At 33.9% G+C, this 27,180-nt stretch overlaps 2 protein-coding genes across 4 annotated transcripts; both read right to left on the bottom strand.

The window, feature by feature from the left end:
• Window positions 1–759: 759 nt before the first annotated feature.
• Window positions 760–9,451, bottom strand: LOC114379690. 3 transcript variants are annotated; one of them, XM_028338379.1, is made up of 14 exons: window positions 9,061–9,443; window positions 8,774–8,974; window positions 8,425–8,660; window positions 8,234–8,325; window positions 7,945–8,099; window positions 7,526–7,662; window positions 7,214–7,405; window positions 5,286–7,122; window positions 4,732–5,171; window positions 4,514–4,579; window positions 3,015–4,357; window positions 2,807–2,915; window positions 2,496–2,576; window positions 760–1,202 (listed from the first exon to the last, which is right to left on the bottom strand). In XM_028338379.1, the coding sequence occupies exons 1-14, from the start codon at window positions 9,200–9,202 to the stop codon at window positions 1,128–1,130; spliced, it is 5,106 nt and encodes a 1,701-aa protein (XP_028194180.1). In that variant the 5' UTR covers window positions 9,203–9,443; the 3' UTR covers window positions 760–1,127. The 3 variants fall into 3 exon arrangements, 2 of the variants coding, with proteins under 2 accessions (XP_028194180.1, XP_028194179.1); XM_028338378.1 differs by having other exon boundaries at window positions 4,514–4,582; window positions 9,061–9,442; XR_003659558.1 differs by lacking the exon at window positions 760–1,202 and having other exon boundaries at window positions 2,544–2,576; window positions 3,015–3,078; window positions 3,170–4,357; window positions 4,514–4,582; window positions 9,061–9,451.
• A 1,734-nt stretch (window positions 9,452–11,185) lies between these two features.
• Window positions 11,186–24,269, bottom strand: LOC114379703 (V-type proton ATPase subunit a1-like). The gene is made up of 18 exons (XM_028338391.1): window positions 23,879–24,269; window positions 19,571–19,615; window positions 18,694–18,813; window positions 18,379–18,486; window positions 17,930–18,043; window positions 17,622–17,795; window positions 17,319–17,456; window positions 16,352–16,459; window positions 16,108–16,215; window positions 15,838–15,986; window positions 15,483–15,636; window positions 14,908–15,068; window positions 14,089–14,295; window positions 13,815–13,998; window positions 13,639–13,722; window positions 13,072–13,265; window positions 12,922–12,981; window positions 11,186–11,920 (listed from the first exon to the last, which is right to left on the bottom strand). The coding sequence occupies exons 1-18, from the start codon at window positions 24,020–24,022 to the stop codon at window positions 11,716–11,718; spliced, it is 2,457 nt and encodes an 818-aa protein (XP_028194192.1). The 5' UTR covers window positions 24,023–24,269; the 3' UTR covers window positions 11,186–11,715.
• Between the last annotated feature and the right edge of the window lie 2,911 nt (window positions 24,270–27,180).

Below are 27,180 nucleotides of genomic sequence, written 5' to 3'. Positions count from 1 at the left end.
TAATGCAGAGGACTTAAAAAAACATTCCAAATTTAAAGGACTAAAAAGATATTGAAATCTTATTTTTATTTTTTTGTGTGACTGTTTTCTCGGGTAACTCATCAAGTATGTTGCTCATGTTATTTGCATCGTAACTTATTGCTACCTTGATTTTAGTTATTTTCTGCTATATTATCTGTATAGTGGATTTGAATTCAGTGAGCATTTTTTTTATAGAAAAGTACTTCCTTTATGGTTCAGAAAATTGAATGCATCATGACTTTTCATAGTTTTCTGTAATACTCGCGTCAGATAAGTCAACACAACAAAAAAATGCTACTTGGAATGGATACACGAGATGTGCAGACAGAAGGTTTAAGGCTTGAGGGTATGTATTCATATCTTCTGTTAAAAAAATGAACATTCTACTAAATTGGTATTTATCGATAAAAAAAAACATTGATATCTTTATCTATCATGGTAAGGAGGAAAGCTTTTTTACAATTCTCAATCTCGGGTTGTTTGAAAGAAAGGAAAAGGGTGAAGTTCATGGGAAGCAAAATAGTTTAACTTAAACGCATGTCAATGTAAAAGAATTTTGCGCTATTGTGTAATTAATTAATATGTTGTTACATTATTTGATAAGTTTAACAGTACATAAAATGTTCAAGTTTATTAAATATTTTAGTAGCATATCATTAAATAATAATGTGAGTTTTACGAGCCTGTAAAAATTAAATTCTTTAACATGTGAAGATTCTGTTTTTTGTACAGTAAAAATGGATAGGACATTTTTTTTTCTTTCAAATTTCATTAACAAAAGGACAACAAACACAGGAACATGAAAATGTGATGAAAAACCTAGAGTTTATAGGACACCAAAGTATATGTCTCACCTTATACCTTGTGGGAAACTTTTAAAACTAGAATTCTATAAAGTAAAAACAAGTACACAAATATCATTTACAATTTGAGAGCAATAAGTGTATTATTTATTAAGCATCTTCAGAGTAAGGCATAATTGTTAATTCTACATGCGTAGCACTTTGCTCCGTACAACGTCTTCTAACTTTTGAAGCGGTTGAAGGGTTGGCTCAAGCAATGAAAAAATGGTTAGTGATTAATAAAGATTAAATCCCAGTTTTATATCATTCTGAACTGGAATGCTGGATATTGTGTTTGGTACAATCAAAGGGTCCAATCGATTGATTCTTGCGTCTCACCTGCAAAAACCAAAATGAAACAAATAAATTAAATACTGAATAATATATAGTCCAAATGCAAAGCATAGACAACGAACGAAATAGGGAAAGTAACAGTAATAATGCAACTTCTTAGATGTTCAACTAGAAAATATTATAGTTAGCAATAAGGAAGAATAAAGCGAAACTGAGTTGATTATCAAGACATCAAAGATAAGGAAAAAGGATTGGGTAGATTTTAATGTTACATTGGTGTAAAGCTGGCAAGGCATTTTTAAGTTAAGATAATCACAGGAATACCAATATCAAATGCTGTTCTCATGCAAATTACATCTTTTGAAGTTAAGAAGGATTAAGTTCTGGAGAGATGACACGTCAAAATAGATTGCAAAAAATCCCATTTTAATAAAGCAGGCAGAGGTTGGCCCCTATCACCATCGAAGAGGATGAAATGAATATAGAGAATATTCCCATTCTGGTCCAGGGAACATCTACAATAAACGATGTCTGTTCCTTGTTTATTTTTCATATTTTCTGAAACTACAAAGACACAGGCACTGCAGCAGTGGAAGTGGATAGCTGCTTTATGCTTGCTCTTTTTATTTTATAAGTTCTTTTAGGTTGTGTTGTTTGTAGGAAATGTCTCACATGTTAGATTTTTCACGTGACTTCGTTAGGTCAAAATTTTGTGCGCATCTTTCCATGAATATTTACAAGACTAAAATATGTTTTTATCTCTAATAAATATTCGAATTTGAAGCTTACTCCTTAATAAATTTTTGTTTTGTAATTGAGTCTCTAATAAAAAAATAATTTTGTTTCTAATACTTGAATTTTTTTTAATTCCTGATAAATTAGCGAATTTTGTATTTGTTTCTTGATAATTTTTTTTTCATTTGTTATTAGTCGGGACTAAAACAAAATTTGCTAATTTATCAAGAAATAAACACGAAATTCATCAATTTATCAGGGACTAAAATAAAATATCAAGAACAAAAAATGAAATTGTTATTTTATTAGGAACTCAATGAAAAACAAAAATTTATTAGAAAACAAACACAAAATCAAGTATTTATTAGGGATCAATAATAAATTTAAACCTATTTATAAATATTGATGGGGTTTCCAATATTTAAACCGTGAAAAGAGAGATACTGATCTATTATGTAAACACAATTCAGGTGAGGGAATCCGTAGGTAAGGTGTAAATCTTATACTTTAGTATCCAATTTAAAGAAGAAAAAGTCAACTATTCACGCTAGAGCTTTATGCTTATAATTTGAATCAGAATTAGATACTGAAGAATGAACCTACCGGGGACCAAGGACCTGGTTCTTGCTGAGGCTTGTCAGGGGGAGAATTTTGTACAGCACCGCTTTTCATCGTTAAAATCTCCTGTAAACACGAGGTGTAAGATGAATCTAACATCAAAAGATAGTCTACCACATTTCAAAGAACTAATGGCATAATATAGTGAAGCTAAGTCTAACAAAAATTTGATTCAACTTTCACATGCAATACAAACAGGAAAACAACACTCAACACTGAAGTGGCATGAAACAACACGCCATGCATGATTAATCAGTCATAAAAAATGTGCAGGTGTAGCAAGAAATCTTACTCACCTCTCCAGCAGCTTCAATTGCAGCTAACCATTCATCTGAAAACGGAGCAGCATTTGGTGGAGGCTTCACAGTAGGAACTTCTTGCTTGCTTTTAGTTGCAGAATCCTCCCTGCCATTCAAAAAATTAATATTATATCACTCAATTTGTCAAATGAAAGGATTGCCAAAGCGTAATTGATCAAATATTTTCAAGAACTGAGATACTCACAAACAAATTATTTTGCTGCTGTCTTCTGCAGAATAAATATTGCCACTTGACTGGTGCTGCATGTCTGTATTTGGAAACTCATATTTCTCAAAGATATTATTAGTTTCAGCTTCATCTGAAAAAATTGTACTGTTCAATGAACTAACTTCGCAGACCTGTGGGGTTCTTGTGTTGAAGGTTAGATCATCTAAAGCTGGTAAGTTTGAACTTTCACTCAAAGAACAATGCTCCTCAGATTTCCAAGTTACTACGTCAGTAACAGAGACTTTGCTCACTTCTATAGAAAAATTGCATTTAGAAGATACAACATTATCATTGAGTAGAACTTCAACTAATGGCAATATATCTGAAGAACCTTTTTTCGCATCATCCATTTGCAAAAGCTCTGCTCTTTCTTCCACATCAAGAGTTTCATCTTTGTTTTCAGGCATAGCCTGAATATGATGATCGGAAGCATTGTGCTCACTTGAATGGATATCGGATCCTTCTAATGCACCCTCAGATAATTTTTTTTTCTTGAATTCTTCAGAAGAGGCAATATTTGTGGGCAGCCAATCAACATCCAAGTTCAGTATGTTATCAACCTTCTGGGAACCTTTCAGTTGAACTTTAACTAATGGCAATATGTCTGAAGAACCTTTTTTTGCACCATCCATTTGCGAAAGCTCTTCCCTTTCATCCACATCAAGATTTCCTTCTTTGTTTTCAGGCATAGCCTGAATATGATGATTAGAAGCATTCTGCTCACTTGTATGGATATCACATCCTTCTAATGCACCCTCAGATAAATTTGTTTTCTTGATTTCTTGAGAAGAAGCAATAAGTATGTTATCAACATTCTGGGAATCTACACCAACAACAGCACCAGGCCTTTGAAACTCAGAAAGATGAAAATCTTCATTTATATTATTGTTATCAGCCAATGGAAATTTATCATCAGTAACAGCAAGATGGTGGTTACTGCTGCAGTTGTATGTCACTGGATTTTCAGCAAATGACTGCACTTGTGCAACTTCCAGATGTGATTCTTCAATCTCTCTGTTGGTGTGATCAAATTCTTGTACTAACTGAGCCAATAGTGTATGTTGTAAATGGCCAGGGGGGGTTTCAGCTCCATTACCAATAGAACCTTTGGTGTTTGAAATGAAATCTGCAGATACTTCAGAAGAATCAATCTGATCAACCAAGTGATCATGATTTTGCACTGAACTCTCATCTTCACAAAGCATTTCATTAGCTATAGAATATGTAATCATGCTAGTTTGTTGCTCAAAGTTTCCAGTAACATCACATTGACCATCATAGTGCATTGAAGCATCCCTAGAAGAACCATCATCTCTAAGCTGCAACTCAGAAATGGTACAGCAGTTATTAGTTGATATATCATTTTCCCTGGAATTAAAATCTTCTTTTACCATTGGAAATAGTTGGGCTGTAAAGTGGAGATTTTGTACAACATTCTCATGAAAAGGTGTGCTTTCTTGAGTAACATCGTTTACCTTAGTGTCGCAAGCAGTTGCAGAAACAGTTTCCGGCCAATCTCCATGGGGGGCATTTTGATTCAACTTCTACATGCAACACAAACAGTTTGACTAACATGCAACAAAAATATACCAAAAGAATAATTATTAAAATTTTAAGATTCAATTTTCTCAAAGATATTAGTTTCAGCTTCATCAGAAAATATTTTAGTGTTCGATGAACTAACTTCACAGACCTGCAGGATTCCTGTGTTGAAGGTTAAATTATCTGAAGCCGGGAAGTTTGACCTTTCACTCAAAGAACAATGCTCCTCAGATTTCCAAGCAACCATGTCTGTAAAAGAATCTTTGCTCACTTCTATAGAAGAATTGGATTCAGAAGATATCACGTTGTCATTGAGTTGAACTTCAACTAATGGCAATATGTCAGAAGAACCTTCTTTTAAATCATCCATTCGTAAAAGCTCTTCCCTTTCATCCACATCAATATTTTCATCTTTGTTTTCAGGCATAACCTGAATATGATGATTGGAAGCATTGTGATCACTTGTATGGATATCACATCCTTCTAGGACACCCTCAGATAAATTTGTTTTCTTGATTTCTTCAGAAGAAGCAATACTTGTGGGCAGCCTGTCACCATCTAAGTGTTGTATGTTATTAACATTCTCCGAACCTACACCAACAACAGCACCAGGCCTATGAAAATCAGAAAGATGAGAATTTACATTTATGTTATTGTTATCTGACAATGGAAACTTATCATTTGTAACAAGAAGGCAGTGCTTACAGTTGCAGTTGTATGCCACTGGATTTTCATTGAACAAATGTACTTGTGCATCTTCCACATGAGATTCTTCAATCTCTCTGTTACTGTGATCAACTTCTTGGACTAACTGAGCCAGTAGTGTATGTTGTAAACAGCCAGAGGATTTTCCAGCTTCAATAATGATAGAATCTTTGGTGTTTGAAATGAAATCTGCAGATACTTCACAAAATTCACCCTGATCAAGCAAGTGACCATGATTTAGCTCTAAACTCTCACCTTCACAAAGTATTTTGCTGGATTTAGAATATATGGTCTTGCTAATTTGTTGCTCAAAGTTTCCAGGGATATCAAACGAAACATCATTGTGTATTGAAGCATCCTTAGAAGAATCCTCATCTTTAAGCTGCAACTCAGAAATCGTACAGCAGTTATTGGCTGACATTTCATTTTTACTCGAATCAAAATCAGCTTTTACCATTGGACATAGTTGGGAAGTAAAGTGGAGATTCTCTTGAAAAGGTTTGCTTTCCTGAGAAACATTGCTTACCACAGTGTTGCAAGCAGGTGCAGAAACAGCCACACAATCTTCACTTAAAGTATCCAATTCAAATGCTTGAGAACTCTCATGCATTGCTATTGGGTCAATAACCTTCTCACATCCTTCCAACACTGGTCTTGTCAGAATGAAACCTGATTGATCATCTACTGGAAACTGGCAGTCTTCAATTTCGGCTTTTGGTTCACTTTCAGCAGGACAGTTGATTTCTGGTATAGACTTCTGAGGAGAACCTTTGGAAGATAAGGTTGTCATATGAACTAGTTGACAACTATTTACATGTGATTCATCTTTTGATGAACTAATTTCTCCTACAATACCAGCACTTGTAGTCTTGAGTTGTTCCCCCTGTAACTGCTGATTAACTGCCTCTAAACTACTTTCAGTGCTTTCATTGCACTCAACTGAGAGATTCCCGTTCAATAAATGCACTTGTGCATCTCCTCCACTTGTAACAAAATCAGTAGCATCACCATTCACCTGTTCAGTATTCTTAAGGGGGATTTCTTGTATAGATCCCCCCAAAACAGTTTCACTCAAATCAACAAGACTATAATTTAAAAGTGCAGTCTCGACACTATTGTATTCCTTGAACTCTTCAGAGAGTCTACTATCCTTAAAAGAAGTATCATGATTTTCCTGTAGCACAAAACTTTCATTGGAAGTAAGAACATCACAAGCCAGCAGTTTGAGTTGTTCATCTTCATCTTGTCCCATGGCATTATGCACAGTATTTGAAATACTAGCTTTCATTAGTAAATTTCTCTGCATGCCATGACTATCCATAGACTGTGATTCCTGAAATACAGATTGATACTCGTTTGACAAAACGTCAGGGTGATCAGCCTCTTTCTCTGACTGCTCTTGGGTTTGACTCACTGAAAGAAGCTTCTTTTCATGTCTAGGGAATATCACATTCTCCATGCTAGAGGCATTATCGCTTCTATGTAATTGTCCTTGATCCTTAGATTTTATGTTGACATGTTCAAGATTGTTTTCAACCTTTTCTTGCTTGCTTATTTTTTCAGAGCCCATAGAGCTATGTTCCACTTCTACACCAGCCAATTGCTTATTATCCACTTGCATCCTTGGTTCTGACTTTACATCTAAAAGGGTTAATACATTGGTGCAATTCTTTGCTGCACCTTTGACAATTTGAGACCTTATTCCAGGTGCATGCGGTAGTCTTGCCTCATTAACAGAATTTGTTTCTAAATTCTGTAATTTAGGAATGTTACTACTATCAGGTTTGCAAGGTTTAGAGCTTTTCTGTAATTGGCTATGTGAACTGGGAGTTTTTTCCTGCAAAAGCAGTAACAAGCATGAATATGAGCATTATTTTACTGATACATGCCCCTAAATATGAAATAAGGACCAACCACAACCAACATACTAGAGAAAAGAATCCCAATGAGGGAGATGGCATACGCAGGCCCGACAATTTTGTTGTTTGAATCTGTGTCTGTTGCTTTTTCTCACTGATGTCAGAAACACCTTGTGGAAGACAAGCTTCTGACTCCTTATTTGCTTCAGTTCCTGATTGATGCATTCTGGATGGTAGATGTGTTTTTGAAACAGAGTTATCCTGTGCAGTCAACCAATTTCAAGAGACAAATCATGTGCCTAATAGTTAAATAAAAGGAATTGAAAACTTGATGGAACAAGTGATCAATGTTAAAAAATTACAGACTCTTGACTTCCTTACCAAATGTTTCCTAGCCTGCTTGGCAAGTGTTCTAGTAACTGAACATTTATCAGCCAGGCCAACTTTTGGGTTACTTGGGACAGTTTTAGGATTTTTGGATAGGCCTTTTACTACAGCTTGCTTCTGAAGATTAGTGGCTGTAGAGGAGAAACAAAATTAACAAAATATTACCAATAAAATCATCTCATGTTAAGGTTAGAATTTGATAGTTGGTTACTCAAGAGAAACCTGTATTTGCGAAGTTCATTGAGATTACAAACCTCAATCAAAATTAAATTTGTTATATGATCCATTTTCACGTTGTATTATGCAAGAGTACAATAAAGATACTTGAAATTATATCTCTTGATTCTCTTTGTTCAGTCTTGTCAAAGTTCCTAGGATAAAAAAAAGAAACAAACACAAGTTGCAGAACAAACCAGGACGAGCATTCTGATTTCTCTTCAAGGAACCAGTGATCAACATTCCACTCCTAGCAGTTGTTGCACTTGCAGAAATATCTGATTTTGGACCAGGTATCCTAGTAACTTTCAATTCTTTACTTGGCGCTTTTACTGTGTCAGGTTTTTTTAGTTTGCAAAGGGGTTAAGGTAAACTCTTCCATAATGCAACAGATAAAGAAACACAAGACAACTCAATTCCATAGAACAGGCATAATATAAGACACTCCACTTAATATCTATCCTAAACAAGCAATGGGAAGGATATGAGGACGAAGCTACTGGCATCCGTGGAGGACAAGCATTGCGTTTAGATCTGTTGCCAACTGAGTCATTGACAGTAAGCACTTTCCTCTTTGCCTAACAAACAAGCATCCAAAGTAATGTGTGACAGAAATCAGACAGAGTTCAATTTCAATAAACTATCATCATTTGCGCAAAGAGCATATAAAGACCGACTTTGGAAACCGGGGCTGGAGAAGCTTTAGCTAATGCAGCAGGCTTTGGAGATAAGCCAATCTTTCTATCTTTAACAGGAACAGCATCGGATGAATGCATGAACAAATTTTCTTCAATGTCCTGCAACTCTATTGAATTGCCAACACACTCTTCTTCATGGATCACTTCCAAATTCAACCCTGCCTTGGGAGTGGCAGTGCCACTTATCATAGAAAGCTCTACCGGGTTCAAAACACCTGAAAAGTAGGGTTCGGGATCAATCCATCAATTAATTAATGGATAACAATTAGTGTTAAATGTTAATCAATCTTTCACAGTTAATTAATGGGCAATGGAGAGAAGAGAATGCCTTCTTCGGTAAAGAAAGCTCGATTCCATGCCAAGCTCTTGCGCAAATTGTAACCGCCTCCTTTCTTCTTCCTCTTCTTCATTTGCTGAGGCTCCAAGCTAAGCTTCTGCGGTGTGTTCCAATCAGCGTTCTCTTTGCTCGCGCTGTCACTAACCGAGGAACTCAGATTTCTGGAATCCGCACCGCCACCTTCTCTTCCTTCTGCAGGTGCATTACACAAATCAACAATTACTCATCACAAATTATCCAGAAATTCAAAAAAGAAAACGAAATAGAAAAACCCTAACCGGATTGAGGAGGATTAGATCTGAGAGGTAGGAGAGGGGAGCAAGAGAAAACGTCGGTGGAGGACGCTGCGGAAACATCGAAGAGCAACGAATCGTCTTCGCCTGCCATCTCTAGGAGCGGAAGGTTAGAAATAGAATCCATGAATATGATAATATGATATCACTTCTTTTCTTTTGTGTTAGTTGTACTTTTGAATTTGGTGTGAAATGGATTGGATCCGTTAGTGTGAGTGTGTGTGCTTCTGCAAATTCGTTCGCAATTTCAAACGATGGCAAGCGGGAACCACCATTGTGGTTTTGGCACGTTAGTGATGCGGATTTTACGAGATAAGGCACGAGGGTGTTGTGGATTTACGAAAAACCATCCAACGGTAGTGTCAGCGTGACTGATAAATGTGATTGAGCTACACCGGATCTGGTCGTTAGTTAGTTATTACCACATGGGAGTTGCTCTTGGCCCCAAATATGTTTTGTTATTGGTCCTTCCATTCTTCAAAATTTTAAAATTATTTATTTCGTAATAGTACTATGAGATCGTGATTTTGTTGTATAACAAGAAATATGAGAATTGTGCACAAGATTTCCTTTATACAAAATTCTTGCACCATCTTAAGAATCACTATTTCATAGACATTTTAATATAAAGGAAAAACTCCACAATGAAATCATGATTCAGTTAAGCAAGGGATCAAAAAATAACAATACAAGGAAAGTGTAAATCTAGTACATACAACAAACACTTCTATTTAATATTTTTTTCTTAAAAAAATGTTACAATGCACTAGACAATGAAATTTTAACTTCATTGTGTAACAAAACCAATGAAATCTTATTTCATTGAGTAACAACAAAATCGAAAAAAATGAAATTGATTTCGTTGTGGAAAAAAAATCATCATTCTGTTTTGAGTATGAAAAAAAAAAAACCTAAGAACATGTGAATGAAGAGAGGAAAAGAAAAAAGAGAAAAAATGTATAAAGAAAGGGAAATAGAAAGAGAAAATGAAGATATGAGAGGTGGAGAAGGATGAGACAGAGAAGGGTAGTTTGGTGATTGATAAGAACCAAAAATAATTTTTTGTTGGGGCTCTATTAATCACCTTACCACTTTTCTAAATGGATCTATTAGCCTATTTTTATCTCTTTCTTTTCTTTACTACTCGTTCAACTTTTTTTCTTTCTTTCTTTTGTAAATTCGATGCTTGGAGAGACATCTCTAATGCATTTTCAACCAAAAACAATAAAATGGTTATCAAGATTAAGTTACAAATATTAGTTTAAGATTGAATTAACAATATTCATTTCTTTGTCGTAATTTCTTGTAGTATTGATCACAATTTGAATATTTAAGAATCCACCCATGTAATAGTATATATATTTTTTTATAATGCATATTAAAGAATCTTACTTTTATAATTGTCATCCAATTTAATCCCTGAAATTGGTATCACTGGTGAATTTAGTCCTTAACATTACAAATTCAATCTAGACTGAGAATTTGCAATCATAAGTCAATTTACTCAATAATGTTAAGACTCAAGTTGACTAATGCATAGCAAAATTAGGAACTAGATTGATACCCATTAAAATGACTAATAACGATCAAAAGTTAAGATCAAATTGATAAATTTTTATTATTAGAAACTAAATGACTAATGATTAGTACCTGTCTAGTTCCAATTTACAAAGCCACGTATTTCAATCTTTTCACCCCAAATCCACACAAGATCCAAAAGCTAGTTATTTTAGTTTCAGCGTGTTGATGATTTTAAGGACTTTTTTCTTCATAATTTGAAGGATTGAAATAACTAATAATTATAATTTCAGAACATTCATATTAGGAATTGCTAGAGATACATTAAGAAATAGGAAATTCATATACATTTTTTGGAATTCTAACTCCATTTCATCCTACATTAGATTCTATTTATTATTATTATTATTATTTTTATTTCTTTATAAAACGAGTATTTGAAATACTATTTACATGAAATCTTTTATTTTAGAGGGACATGGTAATATGATTTTTTGTGTATAAAATGTAAATGCATGTATTGTTATTGAATGAATTACTCAGATAATACAAAACCAGACAGAACTGCTAATAAAAGCAATAAAAAAAAAGGTGTGTAACATCACTTATTTCATTACCGAAGAGGCTCACAAACTAATTCAAATTTTATTCCTAGGGTCCGGCCGGCTTACATGACAAATTCATACATATGGCATCATGTTTTCTGACTAAACCTTGCAAAAGAGATGGGATTAAAACTTGTGATTAATCATTACAAAAAAAAATCAGAGTCATACATGACTACATCCTAGGAAAGCCCGCGCTACATTATGTGTATATGTGTAATCCCAAATAACCAATAGCTAAACTAAGATGGACTTCTTTTTCACAAAATTAGTCTAACAATTCCATTCACTAATCTCTTCCCATTTTCCTACTCTAAGAAAGAAAAAGAAAAATTAGATGCAGTCCAATACTCCAGCAGTAGCCACGGGAAAAATGGCTTGGATATTGTTGCTAGGCCAAACCCAGCACCCATAGTAACCACTAAATTGAATCCCACAAATTCTTGCCGTGTTCCTTCTAGTTACGTATATACTCTTTGCACATATTTGCCAATAGACCAAGAAAGACAAAAACGGATCAATTTTCATCCTCTGTTAAGGAGGCAAAGGAAAAAGGTTTGAACTTGTAGCCATCACCGCTGTAGAATTTATTCTGAAATTCTACCCAGTGAAGACGCAAGGCGTGAAGAAAAGCGCTGAGAGTCTCCATCATTAGTAGTATAAAGGCAGTTGCAAAGGCAAAAACAGCTAGCCCCACTAACCGAATGACAAGATTGTCATACCTGTTAATGAACGATGATATCAACAATTAAATAGAGAAAAATGCCAAAAAGGAATGCAAACATAATACATGGATAAGTCATAAGCCTAAAATATCCAACAAAAGAATGCAGACATGAAAGAGGGTTTTTTCATGCAGCTCTGAATTAGTTTTAACTAAAATTTCTTCAATTTAACTCCAAAAACATACATAATTTTTATATTTACAATATGTGGAGACTAGTTGCATAGTTGTATCTTCACAACTCCGAATCAGGTGCTCATCAGAAGTCACACTAATATAAACTAGCAAGTGAAGAATTAAACAAAAAAAAGACTAGCAAGTGGCTCGTGCAAAATTCATTAATGGCTACACAGGTATTGATTAAGATACTTTTGTCAGTCATACTTTTAATGACAATAGCACCAATAGAATAAGCCATAAATACATTTATCTGTTCAAAAACTACTCTGCACCATAGAAATATCTTACTGACTTATCCCTGTTGAAAAAAAGTTTCTAACTGTCCACCACAATGATACCCATTCCATACTATGATCTCAAACTAGGAATAATAATATCTATGAAGGTTACTTTCACGGTAACAAGAAAATTCATCAAAACTAAGGTATGCTATTACCACCCAAGACTGAACATAAAAAAAGTACTTTAACATAAAAAATTTATGCAATTTGATAAATATAAATGATGCCATTTATTGCCAGCACCCTTCTTCTTCATGTTCACACAATAAAAATATTACATTTTCCTGATGCTGTACTTAGATTCCTCTCTGCCCAAAGATCAAGTGAAGTTTTGTGGACTATTAAAACCTTCCTTTATTTGGCATTTCATGATAACCATTCAGATAAGTTTAATTATAAATTACAGTTTTCTTGTCTATTACAGGATGCACATTGGATGGGGAGGGGGATCCAAAAATAAATAAAAAAATAGAAAATCTCAATAAAGAGCTCAAAAAATAGTACATTGTATTAATGAAAGTTTATGAATCAAACTCACCCCCAAGCAAGTAACAGGACTTTCTCATAAAAAACGGTGGAAAGTTCTGAGTGAGCCAAGCTGCAAAGAGGTAAAAAAATATCAACAAAGGATAAATTTTTTTGATATAATAAGGACCCAATGCAATGAGACAATCATAGCTGACCAAACCTTAATGCCCAAAGTCGTAGATATGAGGCTGTATTTGAAACTGAACCTAGAACAAACTCAATGGAGTGAATCATTTGGTGAACAAAAACCTCACTGAAATTGAATTCCTCATGATGTTGCCTGGCAGAATCTGGTTCCAACTCAAGATCAACCTCAGAGTTATTAAGCACACCATAAGTGCGTCCTTGAAATCTCTATATTATCATCAAAGATAAAAGATTAATAATCTTCACAAACTCCCCGCATTGCTTCTTTAATAACTAGATGCCATCAAAAGTATAGGACAAGGGCAACTATATAGCTAAAACAATGTCTGTATAGCCAATAGAAGTTGTAAGTGTTTTGAAACTAGCATATTTTAGTCTGAAGAAAAATGATCTTATAATGGACCTCAAAAGAGAATTTAAATTTGACAACCTTAAGCAAAAATCCAGTCGAAAGGGGAAATTGAACCAACAAGGATTTATATGTAATGTAGGCATATTAAAATGTAAACAAGAATTTTAGTGAACAAAGTTCTCAATATTCAAGCAATAAAATCACACACATGGGAGGCAAAAGCGGCACCTCATTATGAAGCTTCTTTAGTATAAAAGGTTTTGGAAAGAGCATCCATGGAACTGCAATTACAGCCAAAAGCAATAACACAACCTGCATATCATAAACAGTAATTTGGAATGATGTAAAATAGGAAATGGAACAACAATTATTAAGCAATAAAGAAGCAAAGAAGTGAATCATACTTGAAGTGGTCTTTGGCCCCAGAATAATTGATTCTCACCAAGATTGTCAAAAGGGCTTAAAAACATGTAAATCATTACATGATAAAGGTCTGCCTGAGAGCCAGTACACCACTTGACAACGATGAGAAGGGAAAGATACCCAAATAGACAGTTAAGGAAAATCATCTGGGGCACAAACTGGTACCTAAAAGCATCATGAAGATTAAGTTACAACATTCTACTCAAAGGAAAGCAAAAAGTAACTGCTGGGAGAAGTTAGAAGAAAAGCGAGCACCTTATATCCAGCGAATTGCCAAAGAAACGAGCATTGAAATAACTTAAAAGAATTCCCAAGTTCATGTGCACCACACCCAGCAGAATGGACATCTTCATCTTGAGAGAGTTTAGAAAAGGCAACTCTGAACGACTTCCCCGCCAACTGGGATCCACACCAAATGGATATGGTTCTCGGTATTTTACTAAGCCAATAGTATGTGCATCCCTGGGGTGGAGAATGATAAAAAAAATCACACACCAAGTTAAAACCTGGCTAGAAAACAACTTTCCAATTGATGCAAGCTCTGACAATATAGCAAAAAATTAGCACAATTTGAAGGAGGAAAGGAGCAAAAACAGAAAGCATAACTGAAGAGTGCAGACTGTGGAAGAGATGCAAATGAAATTATTTCTGATGATGCAGATTTGAAGGTAATATTTTTAAGTGAAATGAGAATCAATTTAAGAACTTCAGTTTTTCAAGGTAAACAGTCATAAGATACAGACAATTAGACATTAAGGCAACTCTCTTAGAAGTGTGACTAAACACATCTGATGGTGTCAAGCCAAAAGATTCTTCCCAGGATGGAATTGGTGATACATGACTGCTGCATAGCAGAATGATTTGAATCAACATTTGTATTTTAGCAAAAATAGAATTCAGTAATCAAGGAGTCATTACCAGGAATTGAATGGTTGATTGTATGTTTCAATTAAAAAACAGAAAATAGAAAGGGCAACCTAAAACACAAACAACTAATGCATTGTTTATCTACATAATGGAAACCAAAAAAAAGAAATAAAACTGGCACAAAAGAGAGAGAGAAATAAAAGACACCTGCATGAGTTATCTCGGCATTTATAAGCAGATGGACCAAATATGTGATAAGGAACTGAGAAGAATTCATTGTAGATTAACCCACAATAGATTGAAAATAGTGACATCAAAAGTAGCACATAACGCCCACCAAATAGCATCTCCATAAAGCTTCCAAGTCGCTGGCAGAAATCAAATATAATTGTTAGGTACTTAATTCCAATGCCAAGAACAGAACAAAAATAAAGGATATTGTGCAACTCATTTACACTAGTATGCAGTACAATAGATTTATTACCAACCATAATACATTTCAAGATATTTAAAGACATAAAATCATAATAATTATAAAAAAAAATGTCAACTATTGTGGTGTTTATCAACTAAATCATAGAAAACACTGGATACTCAACTCTGAACATTAATACGATGATCCTACTTCAATCAGATGGAAAAGAATCTCGATCAAATTTGATATATCATTAATAAGTTTTTTCGCAAAGATTAACTAACCATAATGACAACACACTCATTATATTTTTTGGTATAATCCTCCCATTGCTACTTTATTTATGTCAAAGTTAGAATGGCATTACCTGAGTGCTGAGCTTGCTTTGACGTGCTATAAGAACCAACGCTCCCAGCAACAGGCAAATTCCATGACCCCAGTCACCAAACATAACCGCGAAAAGAAATGGGAATATAATAGTGGTATAAACTGCAGGATTTGCTTCTTGATATCTTGCAACACTGCCAAGTACAAGGCTCATTAGGACTAGGAGTCTTTTCAGTTTTTATAGCAAAATCGCAAAATAGCAGTTCTATCCTATTGATCTATTGACATGGGCATAGCACATCGTCATGCATTTCTAACTTCAAAGAAAGTAATTTATTTCAATACATTAACATACTCATGTTGCAGCTAATAAACATATTATATATTAGGCTCACCCATATGCATCAACAATTTCCTGATATGGACTTGTGAAACTATTGGTCCTAAAATATGTAGGTGGTGATTCCAGTGCATCCATTGAATGAAAGATTATGCCAACTTGAGAACTACTGTCAAAAGTTGCACGCTGCAGTGCCTCCTGAATCTGGAAAATCAAAAGATGCAATCTCTTTAATGGGCAATAGGAATCAAAGTTTTGAAGTCCTAAAAAATTAAAGGGAAAAAAAAATAGTGAGGATCCAACAAATTTGAAGGGGGAAAGATACCTGTGTTTTTGCAAATATAGGGCACCAGCCCTCTCCAACAAGACATTTTTTGGTGACATCAAAATTTAGCATGTTCAGTGTATCATACACAGCCTTCTCTCTTCTTACCTAGGACAAGATGATAAGAATGAGAGCTATAGGTTCATAATAAAATACCCATCACTTGCAAAGGCAGATCAAGTATTAGGAATGCCGTGCAGCTACATCACAAGGAACAAGAATATATTCAGTAGCTAATTCTTACCATGTCCATCCATTTTGTTAAATGGCCTCCTACAGAAGCTAGAGCCTTATTCCGATGCCTAATCCCAGCATCCAGAGTTGCCTCTAAGTCAGCAAGACGGGATGAAACCTGTAACCATAAACTATATTCTCTATTAGAAATCATACAATCTCTATTAGAATATCTAGAAAAGATATTCTCTGATATCACTATAGTATCTTAGAATTGCTTAGAATATCTCTAGAAATGGTTTTCATATTTCATTATGTCATGATTTGTTTCCTTAATCGATTAAACTTAGGATTCTAGCATTCATATTAAATTATCAATAGGGTTTACTTCTTTGTCTTTTTGTATCGCATCGAATCAAATTCAGATTATTCAACCTCCATTTTCTCTTTTCCTTTTTTTCCTACCTAAACCTTGTAAGCTGAACATGATATTGGAGCAGTACCAGTGGCCTGCCACTTCAGCTGCTGTATTTCCTTAAATATGGAGCTCCACTTTATTTTCATGATTATTTTCTTTTTCCAATTAGTCAGCTCTCTTGCCATGTTCTACTTCTGGCACCCTCTCTCTATCTCTTTGCGTACTTGACTATTTGCAGACCAATAACAACACTTCCCCATGCCTAGGAATAAACATCTACAGCGTAGACAAATATAGGTGACCCAAAAACGGATCTAGGATAAGATTTGATATAATCTTCGAATTTGGAATTAGGACTTAACCCCACAAAACCAGCTTATAAGGTGAGGAATGTCCAAGCCTTATAAGGACCACATTAGTCATATATCTCTAGTTGAAGTGAGATCTCAACAATATAAACATATTGAAGTTCAGACAACAATTTTTTCCCCACATAAACTGTAGCAGCAAAAAAACTCAATTTTATCAAGAAACTAGAGTACACATGGCCCCTATGTCATGATAGAAGAGTATGCATAATCGAAGAGGAAAAATATCTTCTTAATCTGAGCATACATACCTCCGAAGTTATTTGCCTCTGTTTACTTATATCTTCAGGAACAGGGTAACAATTTGCACCAAATGCATCACAAATTTTCAGAATCTTGGTTCTTGCTTGCTCCCCAGAGAAAAACACAACAAACACAATTTTCTCAACCTGAAAAGATCAGGAATCTGTCATCAGGAGAACAGAGGATAAATTATTAGGGAAGTAAACAAACTGGGCACGGGATTGGTTAAAGTAATAACAAATTAAATACAGATTAACAGAGCTACAGCCAAATTATCAATATTCTTTAAATTGATAAGAAAGGAATAAAACCATCTCAGTTGAAATAGGATCCATGATTTGTTCATCGGCTAGTGCATGATTGAAAAGCATATTGCCTCTTGTGGCACGAAACAACATCCTTTCAAACCTAAGAACTTTGGATTTACAAATTATCCCACTGATAAATCTTAAACCAGATTGATCTGATGGTGCATGCCTCATTTCCTGTAAAATAAACCATTTATAACGGTTCACTTACATTACAAGATAAAATTGAAAAAAAATAAAAAACTTGTAACAGAATTTACAGTTTTTATAGCAGAAAAAGATCAAAAGTAATAAGAGATGTTACAAGGAACCTGCTCAAACAAAAATGGTGTCTCAATATAGTCTCCATTTGAGAAAACATTCTCCTCCAGTTCTCTCTCTTCTGAAAAAGCATTGCCATGACTTGAAACAAGAAAACGACATGCCTGAAACATGCCCACAATATTATATCTCATATGTACATGAGAGAAAGTATGCAGGTAGTATTTTTTATCAAAAAGAACAGAATTATATTTATAATTAAAAATAAAATATCATTGATATTTGACAGAATACATTAATATCAGAAGTATAGTAGAAAAGTGAATCAACAAAAAAGAATCTCCAATAACTAATGCTGAGTTACAATCAGAAAGACCCCTATTGGCTAACTGAATTCAAACAGGAGAAACTAGCATAACCAAAAAATAACAGGGAGCATATCAAAACCTCCAGTACTTTCAAAGAGAGTATGCTCACCACAAATATCTAAGGAAAATACCTTTTGTAATACAATCTTGAACTCCAGGAGTTCATTATATGATTGCCGAAGTTTCTCACTGTTAGAGTTCATTTCAATTAGCTCATGTTCATGCTCAGCAAGTTGTATCTGTTTTAAGACAAATCAACAGAACTTACAGTGTCAGATTCAATGGTGATAACCATCCACGTAAATTGGTAAAAGTGCAGACAACCAACTTAAGTTTATCATGTTATTGCTGGGAGCCAGACAATATATATATATATATATATATTGAAAACAACCTAGGACAATGATCACATCTGATGGGGAAAAAACAGTGAAATAGAGAAGGACCTCTAAATCCTCCAGATAAATATCTGTTTGCAAGACTGAAGGAGAAGACATTAGACCAGCTTTATTGATTTGATCCTCGAAGAATCGTAGCTTTCTTGACATTTCTGCACATCGCTTTACCTGTCAAGCAAAATGCAGTTCATGTTGGTAAATAAAAAATATATACAGGATATTATCACAATCAGGACTTCTGGAGATACATAACAATATATCCAGTGCAACGAAACTATGAAAAGTTAATCTGTCTGTTAGAATATCAAAATATCTCATAATATCATTTTAAATATCTTCAAATATTTTAAAATATCTTTGATGATCTCTTAGGAGTGTTTCCATTTTCATGATTTGTTTCATTATTTAATAAGGATTATGAATCAAATATATAAACAAAGGTTAATGCCTCGTCTTTCAAGTCACATATCACATCACATCAATATACATTAGAGAACATATTGCGTAGTCTCTTTTATCTCTCTTTTTCATTTCTTCTACCTTAATCCCATTAATTTCAACAATGACAGTATTTTATAAACCAAATTCAGTTTAGTTCTAGAAAAAGAGAGGGAAAACAATAAAAATAAACTCTTTCCTGAAGTCTGAACCAATTTCTTCCTTATTTTAGTATCAAATATGGAGAATTTGAAAAATAATAATCCGATTCACATGAAATAAACTATGTACTTAACAGAAGACTTTCTTATGTATTTTTTATCTAACTAGTAAATTAAGAACAGTGTCATAACATCTGGCCCCATAGAAAAACCTCAAATACAAACTGCAGACTAAGTCAGCATCAAAAAAATTTACTAATGAATTAACATTCCAAAAGGTGACAAAATTAAGGGCATTCAGGAATAATTGGTGCAGTGTAGATTACCTGGTTAACAAATATTCTCTGGAAGGGGCTTTTTTCAGCATTTAACTACAGATGAGAAAATATAGTCCATAAGAAATGCAGTGATTAATATCACAGAAGAATTTTACAAGATCAACATCTAAATCAAAAATTTTAGAAAGGTTAAAACAAACTTAGAATATTTCCATACACACACCCCTGCAAGTTGCCACTCAAAATATCATTTATAAAAGGATACAGCATCATATATGATATTGCAAAGAAGATATATTATTCACAATTTTAAATAATATCCCCACTTTCAGTCTGTCCTTGCAAAAATGTATGAGAAAATAGACCAGAATTGAACATTAACATCCAAGTTTTCACATATTTGGATCCACCAAAAGAGCTACAATTCTCTAGATATACAGCAATTGTCCCATGTTCCGTGTATGGTTCTCCAACAATTTTTAGAGAATCAATTTTTACAATAAGATCACACATGAAGAAGCAACTTGTAAAGAGAGTCCTATTATATGAAAAACATGCTAATGACAGGAAAAAAACTATAGTAATGATGAATAATAATTTTTGAACAGCATGGTTGTCTAATACAAGGGCAAGCCTTGTTGCCTTGTGACTTGGAGGTCACAGGGTCAGATCCCTCTCAGCTAGCGTGGTTAATACTGCATACATCTCCACTCTCCAAACCCTATTAGGTGAGAGCCTCATGCGCTAGATCACCCTTTCATAGTTCTCAGACACGACTATGTGCATAGTGAACCATTCGTTAGTGGCATCATTCTGTCCTTGATTACCAATAGAATTCACTATTATCAATAGTTGTGGCATACACAGTCACAAAAGTAAAAAAGGAAACAACATAATCAGGTTTCTAAAATTAGCTTTCTGAGCCTAAATTTAATGCAACAAAGAATAATGCAAGACAATGAACAGAGAATGCCAATCTTATTTGGAACTAAGAACCCGCACCATGAGAAAAGTAAATAGTACCATTTCAGAATTTCAACAACAACGTGTAGTAGTCTAGTTGTGTATATTTGACTACTCTAAAGTGAATAAGGATAAAATGAGTAATCTTAATCGTTGTTGAATTAATTATTGATATTTTATTGCATCCATGATTAGTTACGCATGAGAACTTAATCAATGGCTGAGATTACTCAGTTTACCCTCAACTCACATTATGTAGAGCAGTCTGATCCTAATTGTCTACATTCAAACACAAAGTATATTATAGATTCAACAATGCAACCAAACTGTTCATCAACCAATCTCTCAAACATAATTAGAGTCAAGAAAACTGTTGGGAAGGGAATAATGGCTCAACAAGATACTACATGCATAGGCACGAATGAGAGACCTAAAAGGAAGATCAATCCACCAAGGCATCTAAAGGATTTCATTTAACAGATTCAATTATTGGTTGCTGAGCTGGCTTGATAGCATTGGCTAGCTAGAAGATGACGTCTACCTATTGTTTGCCATTTTCCTTTCTGTTATACCTTTTCTGTTATTTTCTGCATTTCTGTTATTGTAGTATCTTGCACACAACATCCAATATGCTTCTTATAAATACCTATGCATCATGTAAGAAAGTAGACAAGAAATATAAACTCTCTTTCTCTTCTCCTTTGTGCTTGGGAGGCTTCCTAGACCTCGAACTCTAGGTCCCCTTGTTTTGAATTCCTAACATTTGATGCTTTCATTGAGTTCCATAGCTGATTCTACTCGTTCCAAGTCCAATATGGACCACATCAAAGAGGCATCGCGAAACTCACCTCCAATCAACTCAACCTCATCGCTACTCAAAACACCATGTCCACCAAACTGGACGAATTCTTTAGAAAATGGCCCATCTCAAAACCAGTCGCCATTCGCCCATGGATTTCACAATGGCGACTCCATCACCGTTGCAGCCACTCAAAACAACTATCCACCACCAACCACCCTTGCACTTATACTACCCTCCACAGGACCTTTTCCCTTCGTTACCGTGCCCACACCCGTCTCCACAACCAATTTTAAAATCATCATCATTATCTCAGAAATTAACTCATCTTTGCCCTTCCACCCAAAAGCTCAAATCCCACTATACCAGGATGGAACCATTTCGGAAAAACCACATTGACATTCAATTGTTGTGCAATGATGAAACTCCCCACTCTTATGTTTGTGCCCTATGGTTCCTCAAGCAATTGGATGTCTACTTCCTCTTATTTGATGGTTGGGTAGTTGATGCATGCCAACTATTTGATGATATAGGCTGGGTAGCAGATGCGACATCTGCGCGCCCCTTTATCAAGTGGTTTTGTTCTGGTGCTATAAGGAGCAAATATTTGGCACATGCCCAACCCAATCCACATGAAATGCTTCCACAGCATCCTACATTTCATGATTCTGCATATCCAAAAAGGATGTTGGATAAGAGAGTTGCAATTCTGTTTTGTGCCACATGGACCTGTGTGCTATTTGGGAAAGGTGGTATGATGTCTATGGTTGTTAAGTCTAAGACAAAGGATTCTGTGAAATATGAAGTTGTTGATGGAGGAAAGCTCAAGTCAAGGTGACTTTTGAATGTTAGAGGAAACTGTGCAACACTACCTTCAATCACTGAGAAGGATTGGGATGATATCACGTTTGGAGTGGATAACAAAGTTGACTTCTATGTTGTTTCCTTTGTTAAGGATGCTGAATTTGTTCATGAATTGAAGAATTATTTGAAGAGCTGTGGTGCTGATATACATGTCATCGTAAAAATTGAAAGTGCAGAGTCTATACCAAATTTTCATTCGATTATCACTGCATCTAATGGGGCTATGGTTGCCAGAGGAGATCTTGGCACTGAGCTCCCTATTGAAGAGGTTCCACTTTTGCAGGGAGAGATAATCAACTTGTGTCATACCATGGGAAAGGCTGTTATTGTGGCAACAAATATGCTAGACAGCATGATTGTTCACCCAACTCCAACCAGAACAGAGGTATCAAATATAGCAATTGTTGTTCGAGAAGGCTCTGATGGAATAATGTTGTCTGGAGAAACAGCTCATGGAAAGTTCCCACTAAAAGTTGTGCAAGTAATGCACACAGTAGCATTGTGGACAGAAGCCACTATACCAAGTGGTAAAATGCCACCTAACATCGGTCAAGTGTTGAAGAACCACATGAGTGAGATGTTTGCCTACCATGCAACCATGATGTCTAACACCCTTGGAACCTCAATTATTGTCTCCACTGGAACAGGTTTCATGGCTCAAGTGGTTTTTCTTGACCACATACTTATTGTAACAGACAGAGTGACAGCCACAGAAAATGGTCTTCCCCCACACAAAGCAACACCTCTGTTTGATAAGCTTGCATTTGAGAAGACACAACAAGCACTAGGTGGACATGTTCCTATCCTATTACTAGGAGCTGCTTCTTCACCTCGACTTGTGGAAGAGATTTGTTTCTCATATACAGGAATTAACAACCTTGTCTTGCATTTCATCTGTTGTAGCAGTGGTGCTTATTGTTCTTTATATATATATATATATATAGTGAGGGGTTTGAACTTGGTTCTCATTTGGCAGCTTGACCATAACTATCACCTTGAGGACAACAAGATACTACAGGCATAGGCACAAATGAGAGGTCCAAAGGAAGATCAATCCACCGAGGCATGTAAGGGATTTCATTTAACAGATTCAGTTATTGGTTGTTGAGCTGGCTTGATAGCATTGGCTAGCTAGAAGATGTTGTCTACCTATTGTCCGCCATTTTTCTTTCTGTTATACCTTTTCTGTTATTTTCTGTATTTCTGTTATTGTAGTATCTTGCACACAACATCCCATATGGTGCTTATAAATACTTATGTATCGTGTAAGAAGGTAGACAAGAAATATAAACTCTCTTTCTCTTCTCCTTTGTGCTTGAGAGGCTTCCTAGACCTCGAATTCTAGGTCCCCTTGTTCTGAATTCCTAAAAAAACACAAAAATTGCACTTCAATGCTGGATGGATCATATTTAGTATTAACTCTTCGCGCGAAGCATCCAACATCCAAAATCCAAATCAACCACGTAACAAACAACAATAGAACAACGAGTTCCAACAAATCCGCGCACCAGCGCCAGATTCCGAAACTCAACACACGAATTCAAACAATGCCGCCGCAAACGCAAAACCTTCTTCACGCACTCGATTCGAACAAATGCCACAGAACACCAAAACTAACGTCGACAAAACACGTTTCCGCAAAACGAAAGAAACAAAATGCGCCAAAAACAATAAAACGCAATTCGAAGAAAGGAACGGAAATTGGATCTGAGAGAGAGACAGAAAGTTACGTCGCGGAATTGAAGGAGGCCGAGTTCGCCTAAATAGTTGATGGCGCGGTGCGCGGACTCGGCGGGGATGATGAGCTGGACGAAGGTCATCGTCTCGGAGCGCATCAGATCCATTGGCGGCAAGTTTCCAAAGAACCGATCCATTTTCCCGGGAATGGATCTTCGGCTCCAGATCTCAGAAAACCGTTTTGTTTTCCTCTGTCAGTGAGTTGTGTGGGGCTATGCTATGTTTGAATTTGATTCGGGTGCGTTTGGGGTTTGTTAAACTAGAGCACTCTGCTTCAGTTTCCCTTCCGCAACTGCCATTGGAAAATTCGCATTATTCCCACGGAATCTCTTTCACTGAAACAAATTATTTCCATATAGCCAGTGCAAGTGCTTTCTGTGGTTGAATCTCTTTTTATCCTCATGATATGTGTTTATTATGTGATGCCGTCTTCGGACAGATTAAATTTTTACGATAAATTATAAAGTATAACACAATTACACAAGAGATAGGAAGTAAAACATATAAGATAGATAATAGAATATAAAAAAATTGAGAATTTGGTTAAAGTAATTAATAATAGTTTGCCATCTATATCTATATTATTAATAAAGAAAATATCTCTTTTTGGTATCACAAATTTTAGATAATTTTACTATTTTTTTAATTTTTAAATTTCTACTATTCTCTTTTAAAAATTACCCACTATTTTCATGTTGTTTGTTAGTTTTTTTTTATTAATCTTATTTTTTATTTTTTAACTTTTAAATCTTTTTTCCTTTTTTATTTTTATTTAAAATGCTCTCCCCCTATACTAATAATAAAGACTAATAATAAAGGAATATATTCCATTTGGTATTAACCATAATTTTTAAACTTTAAATTTTTCTTCTAATCTCCGGTGAATTTTCACTTCTATATTGTTATTTTTTTTAAAAGTAATAAATAAAAAAGAAGTTAAACACAATTAATAAAAAAATTGAAAAAATAAAAACCTCTCTTCATAAATATTTTAAAAGCCATATTTAAGATAATTTCTAATTGTTTAATAGATTAAAATTATTTACACTAACAATATATATAAAAAATTAAACTAAATATGAAATGTAAAAATTATTGTTGGATGCATAACATTATTTTATGCGTTTATGAAGAAAAAGAAGGCAATATCTTTTAATGGAGAAAATTAAGTAAAAAAAAATAACTGCGTTATTAACTTGAAAAAGTAACTCTTGTTTTTGTTTTTATTTCACTCGCAAATATTTGAAATGCTATAAATTTTGTTTCATTTTATTTTTATTTTGTGTGGCTTACATGCTCCATTTTCTCCCATGGACGTAATGTACTACTAATGCATGTGTTAAATGGAAATGGAAAATTGAAGAGCTTTATGTTGGTCAAAATCAATAAATAGGTATACGAATTATGCTTGTCAACATCAATTACTAATTAATAGCAGTACTTTAGTTTGAGAAAATAAACGAACAGTTACGTGTCTTAAATTCTTAATACATTGAGTTTGACTTTATTTTAAAAAATCATATTAAATTCAATACAAATAACTAAAATTAGTGTGATAAAAAAACATAATTAGTTGTTTGCATGGAGTAATAAATAATTTATCATAGAAAATATTATATAATTTCTCTGTAAAGATGTCAAACTCTTAGTTTTCAAGTTATGTTATACAATATCATATTATAAAATCCACTTTTTACGATATCATTTCCGATATAAATTTTAAAAATCGAGCATTATTAATTTATATAAAAAAGAAAATGATAATTTGTTGATTGATACTCTCTTGTTGAGTGGTAAATAAGTTACTTTCTCCTGAAGTTATTATATAAAATATAAATCATTTCGTAATTTAACCAGTATATATTACTCATTTTTTCTATCATATTTTTTTTATTATTGAAATTTCTTGTAAATTAAATAAATTTTGAAAAATATTTTTGAATATATTAAATGTTAATTTAGCATATTTAAATTTGTTGAAAATAATATTTTAGGTTTTAATATATTAATAAAAAAGACTCTTGAAATATAAGCATATATTTTAAGCAAATATTATATCTACCATACGATCAAATTATATTTAATTCTACATAACAATGTGTTTTGCTTCAAAAAAACAATGTTTTACGCAATAAGTATATGTATAGTCCCTTCGTTCCTACGTATGAAACTATTTTTTTTTTTTGTTTTTTTCATAAGATTTTTTTTCAAATTTTCTTTTGTTATAATTATTTTTAAACTCAAACACCCTTAATTGATTTACAATAAATGTTTTGTATTAAAAAGATAAATATATTATTTCTCTTGTAAGGATTGAACAAGAAAACTAACATGCATTAATTAATTATTTGAGAAAATAATTAAGTGAAAAAAGAGAGATTATGAGTTCCATTATTTTTAAGGATAATTTTGAAATTTTTTTACAAATTATTAACAAATTTAATGTTATTAATCATATCAATTAACTTTCTTTAAAAAGTATAAATTAACTAAAAAAACTTATATTTAAGAACAAATAAAAAATAAGTTATTTTTTCACAATTTTAATGTTGTTAGGTGACCTGGATATAATAGGACAAGATAAGATAATTATCATATCCTATCATCCTATTTTGTCATAATTTTTTTGTTTGTTACACGGATAGAATGTGGTAAAACAAAGTTGATCCGGACAGAATCATCTAAAGGAGGTGAATAGGAGTTTTAAAACTTTTATCACTTTTTCAAAATCTTTTTGAAAAACTTCTAACCATCATTTTTTTTCTTGAATCGTTGAACCACTTGGAATGTGACATCACCTATTCCAACATGCATATAAATGGAAAAAAACATATAAAACATGGAATTTAATTAAATCAATTTTATTCAATAAAATTGTAAGTAAATTCACTTGGATAAAATATTCACATTTGTTTCACTATTACCAAATAAAACTTATCAGAAATATTTCCAACTCAAAACAAGGTCGTTCAAGTTTACAAAAAAACTCAAGTTAAGCAGTAGAACAAAATAAAGTAAAATAACATGTTCGGAAACATCATGCAATTAAAACAAAAATTTATGCCCCAATGTCACATCCAATTAGAGTATTAAGTCCCGACACCCTCCAACACGAGGTTTCTTAAAGCAATTCACCTAACCATTTGCTTCCATAAACACAAGGTTCGAGATCATTACAGGATCTAAACGCAAACAACACACGAGGAATGAGTCATCACATTCCTCAACGAATAAAGATAAACGAAAACATATAGGTATGATATAAATATAACAATAATATAATTATAACAACAAT

The sequence above is a fragment of the Glycine soja genome, chromosome 12, assembly GCF_004193775.1.
Source record: "Glycine soja cultivar W05 chromosome 12, ASM419377v2, whole genome shotgun sequence".
Taxonomy (NCBI): domain Eukaryota; kingdom Viridiplantae; phylum Streptophyta; class Magnoliopsida; order Fabales; family Fabaceae; genus Glycine; species Glycine soja.
This window is presented reverse-complemented; position numbering and strand designations above follow the sequence as displayed.

Bases quoted from the DNA above. Each gene is read 5' to 3' on its own strand.
- LOC114379690 (XM_028338378.1), bottom strand. From the start codon at position 9,202: ATGGATTCTATTTCTAACCTTCCGCTCCTAGAGATGGCAGGCGAAGAC. The intron at 7,663-7,944 runs GTTTGTTCTGCA...TCTCCTCTACAG, and splicing joins AAATCAGAATGCTCGTCCTG to CCACTAATCTTCAGAAGCAA. The intron at 4,358-4,513 runs GTAAACGATGTT...TCTGAGTTGCAG, and splicing joins CAACTGCTTGCGACACTAAG to CTTAGAGATGATGGTTCTTC.
- LOC114379703 (XM_028338391.1), bottom strand. From the start codon at position 24,022: ATGGATCGGTTCTTTGGAAACTTGCCGCCAATGGATCTGATGCGCTCC. The intron at 17,457-17,621 runs GTTTTATTCCTT...TGATCTTTTCAG, and splicing joins ATCCTATTTCAACTGAGATG to GTTGAGAAAATTGTGTTTGT. The intron at 13,723-13,814 runs GTATGATTCACT...TATGATATGCAG, and splicing joins GGGGCCAAAGACCACTTCAA to GTTGTGTTATTGCTTTTGGC.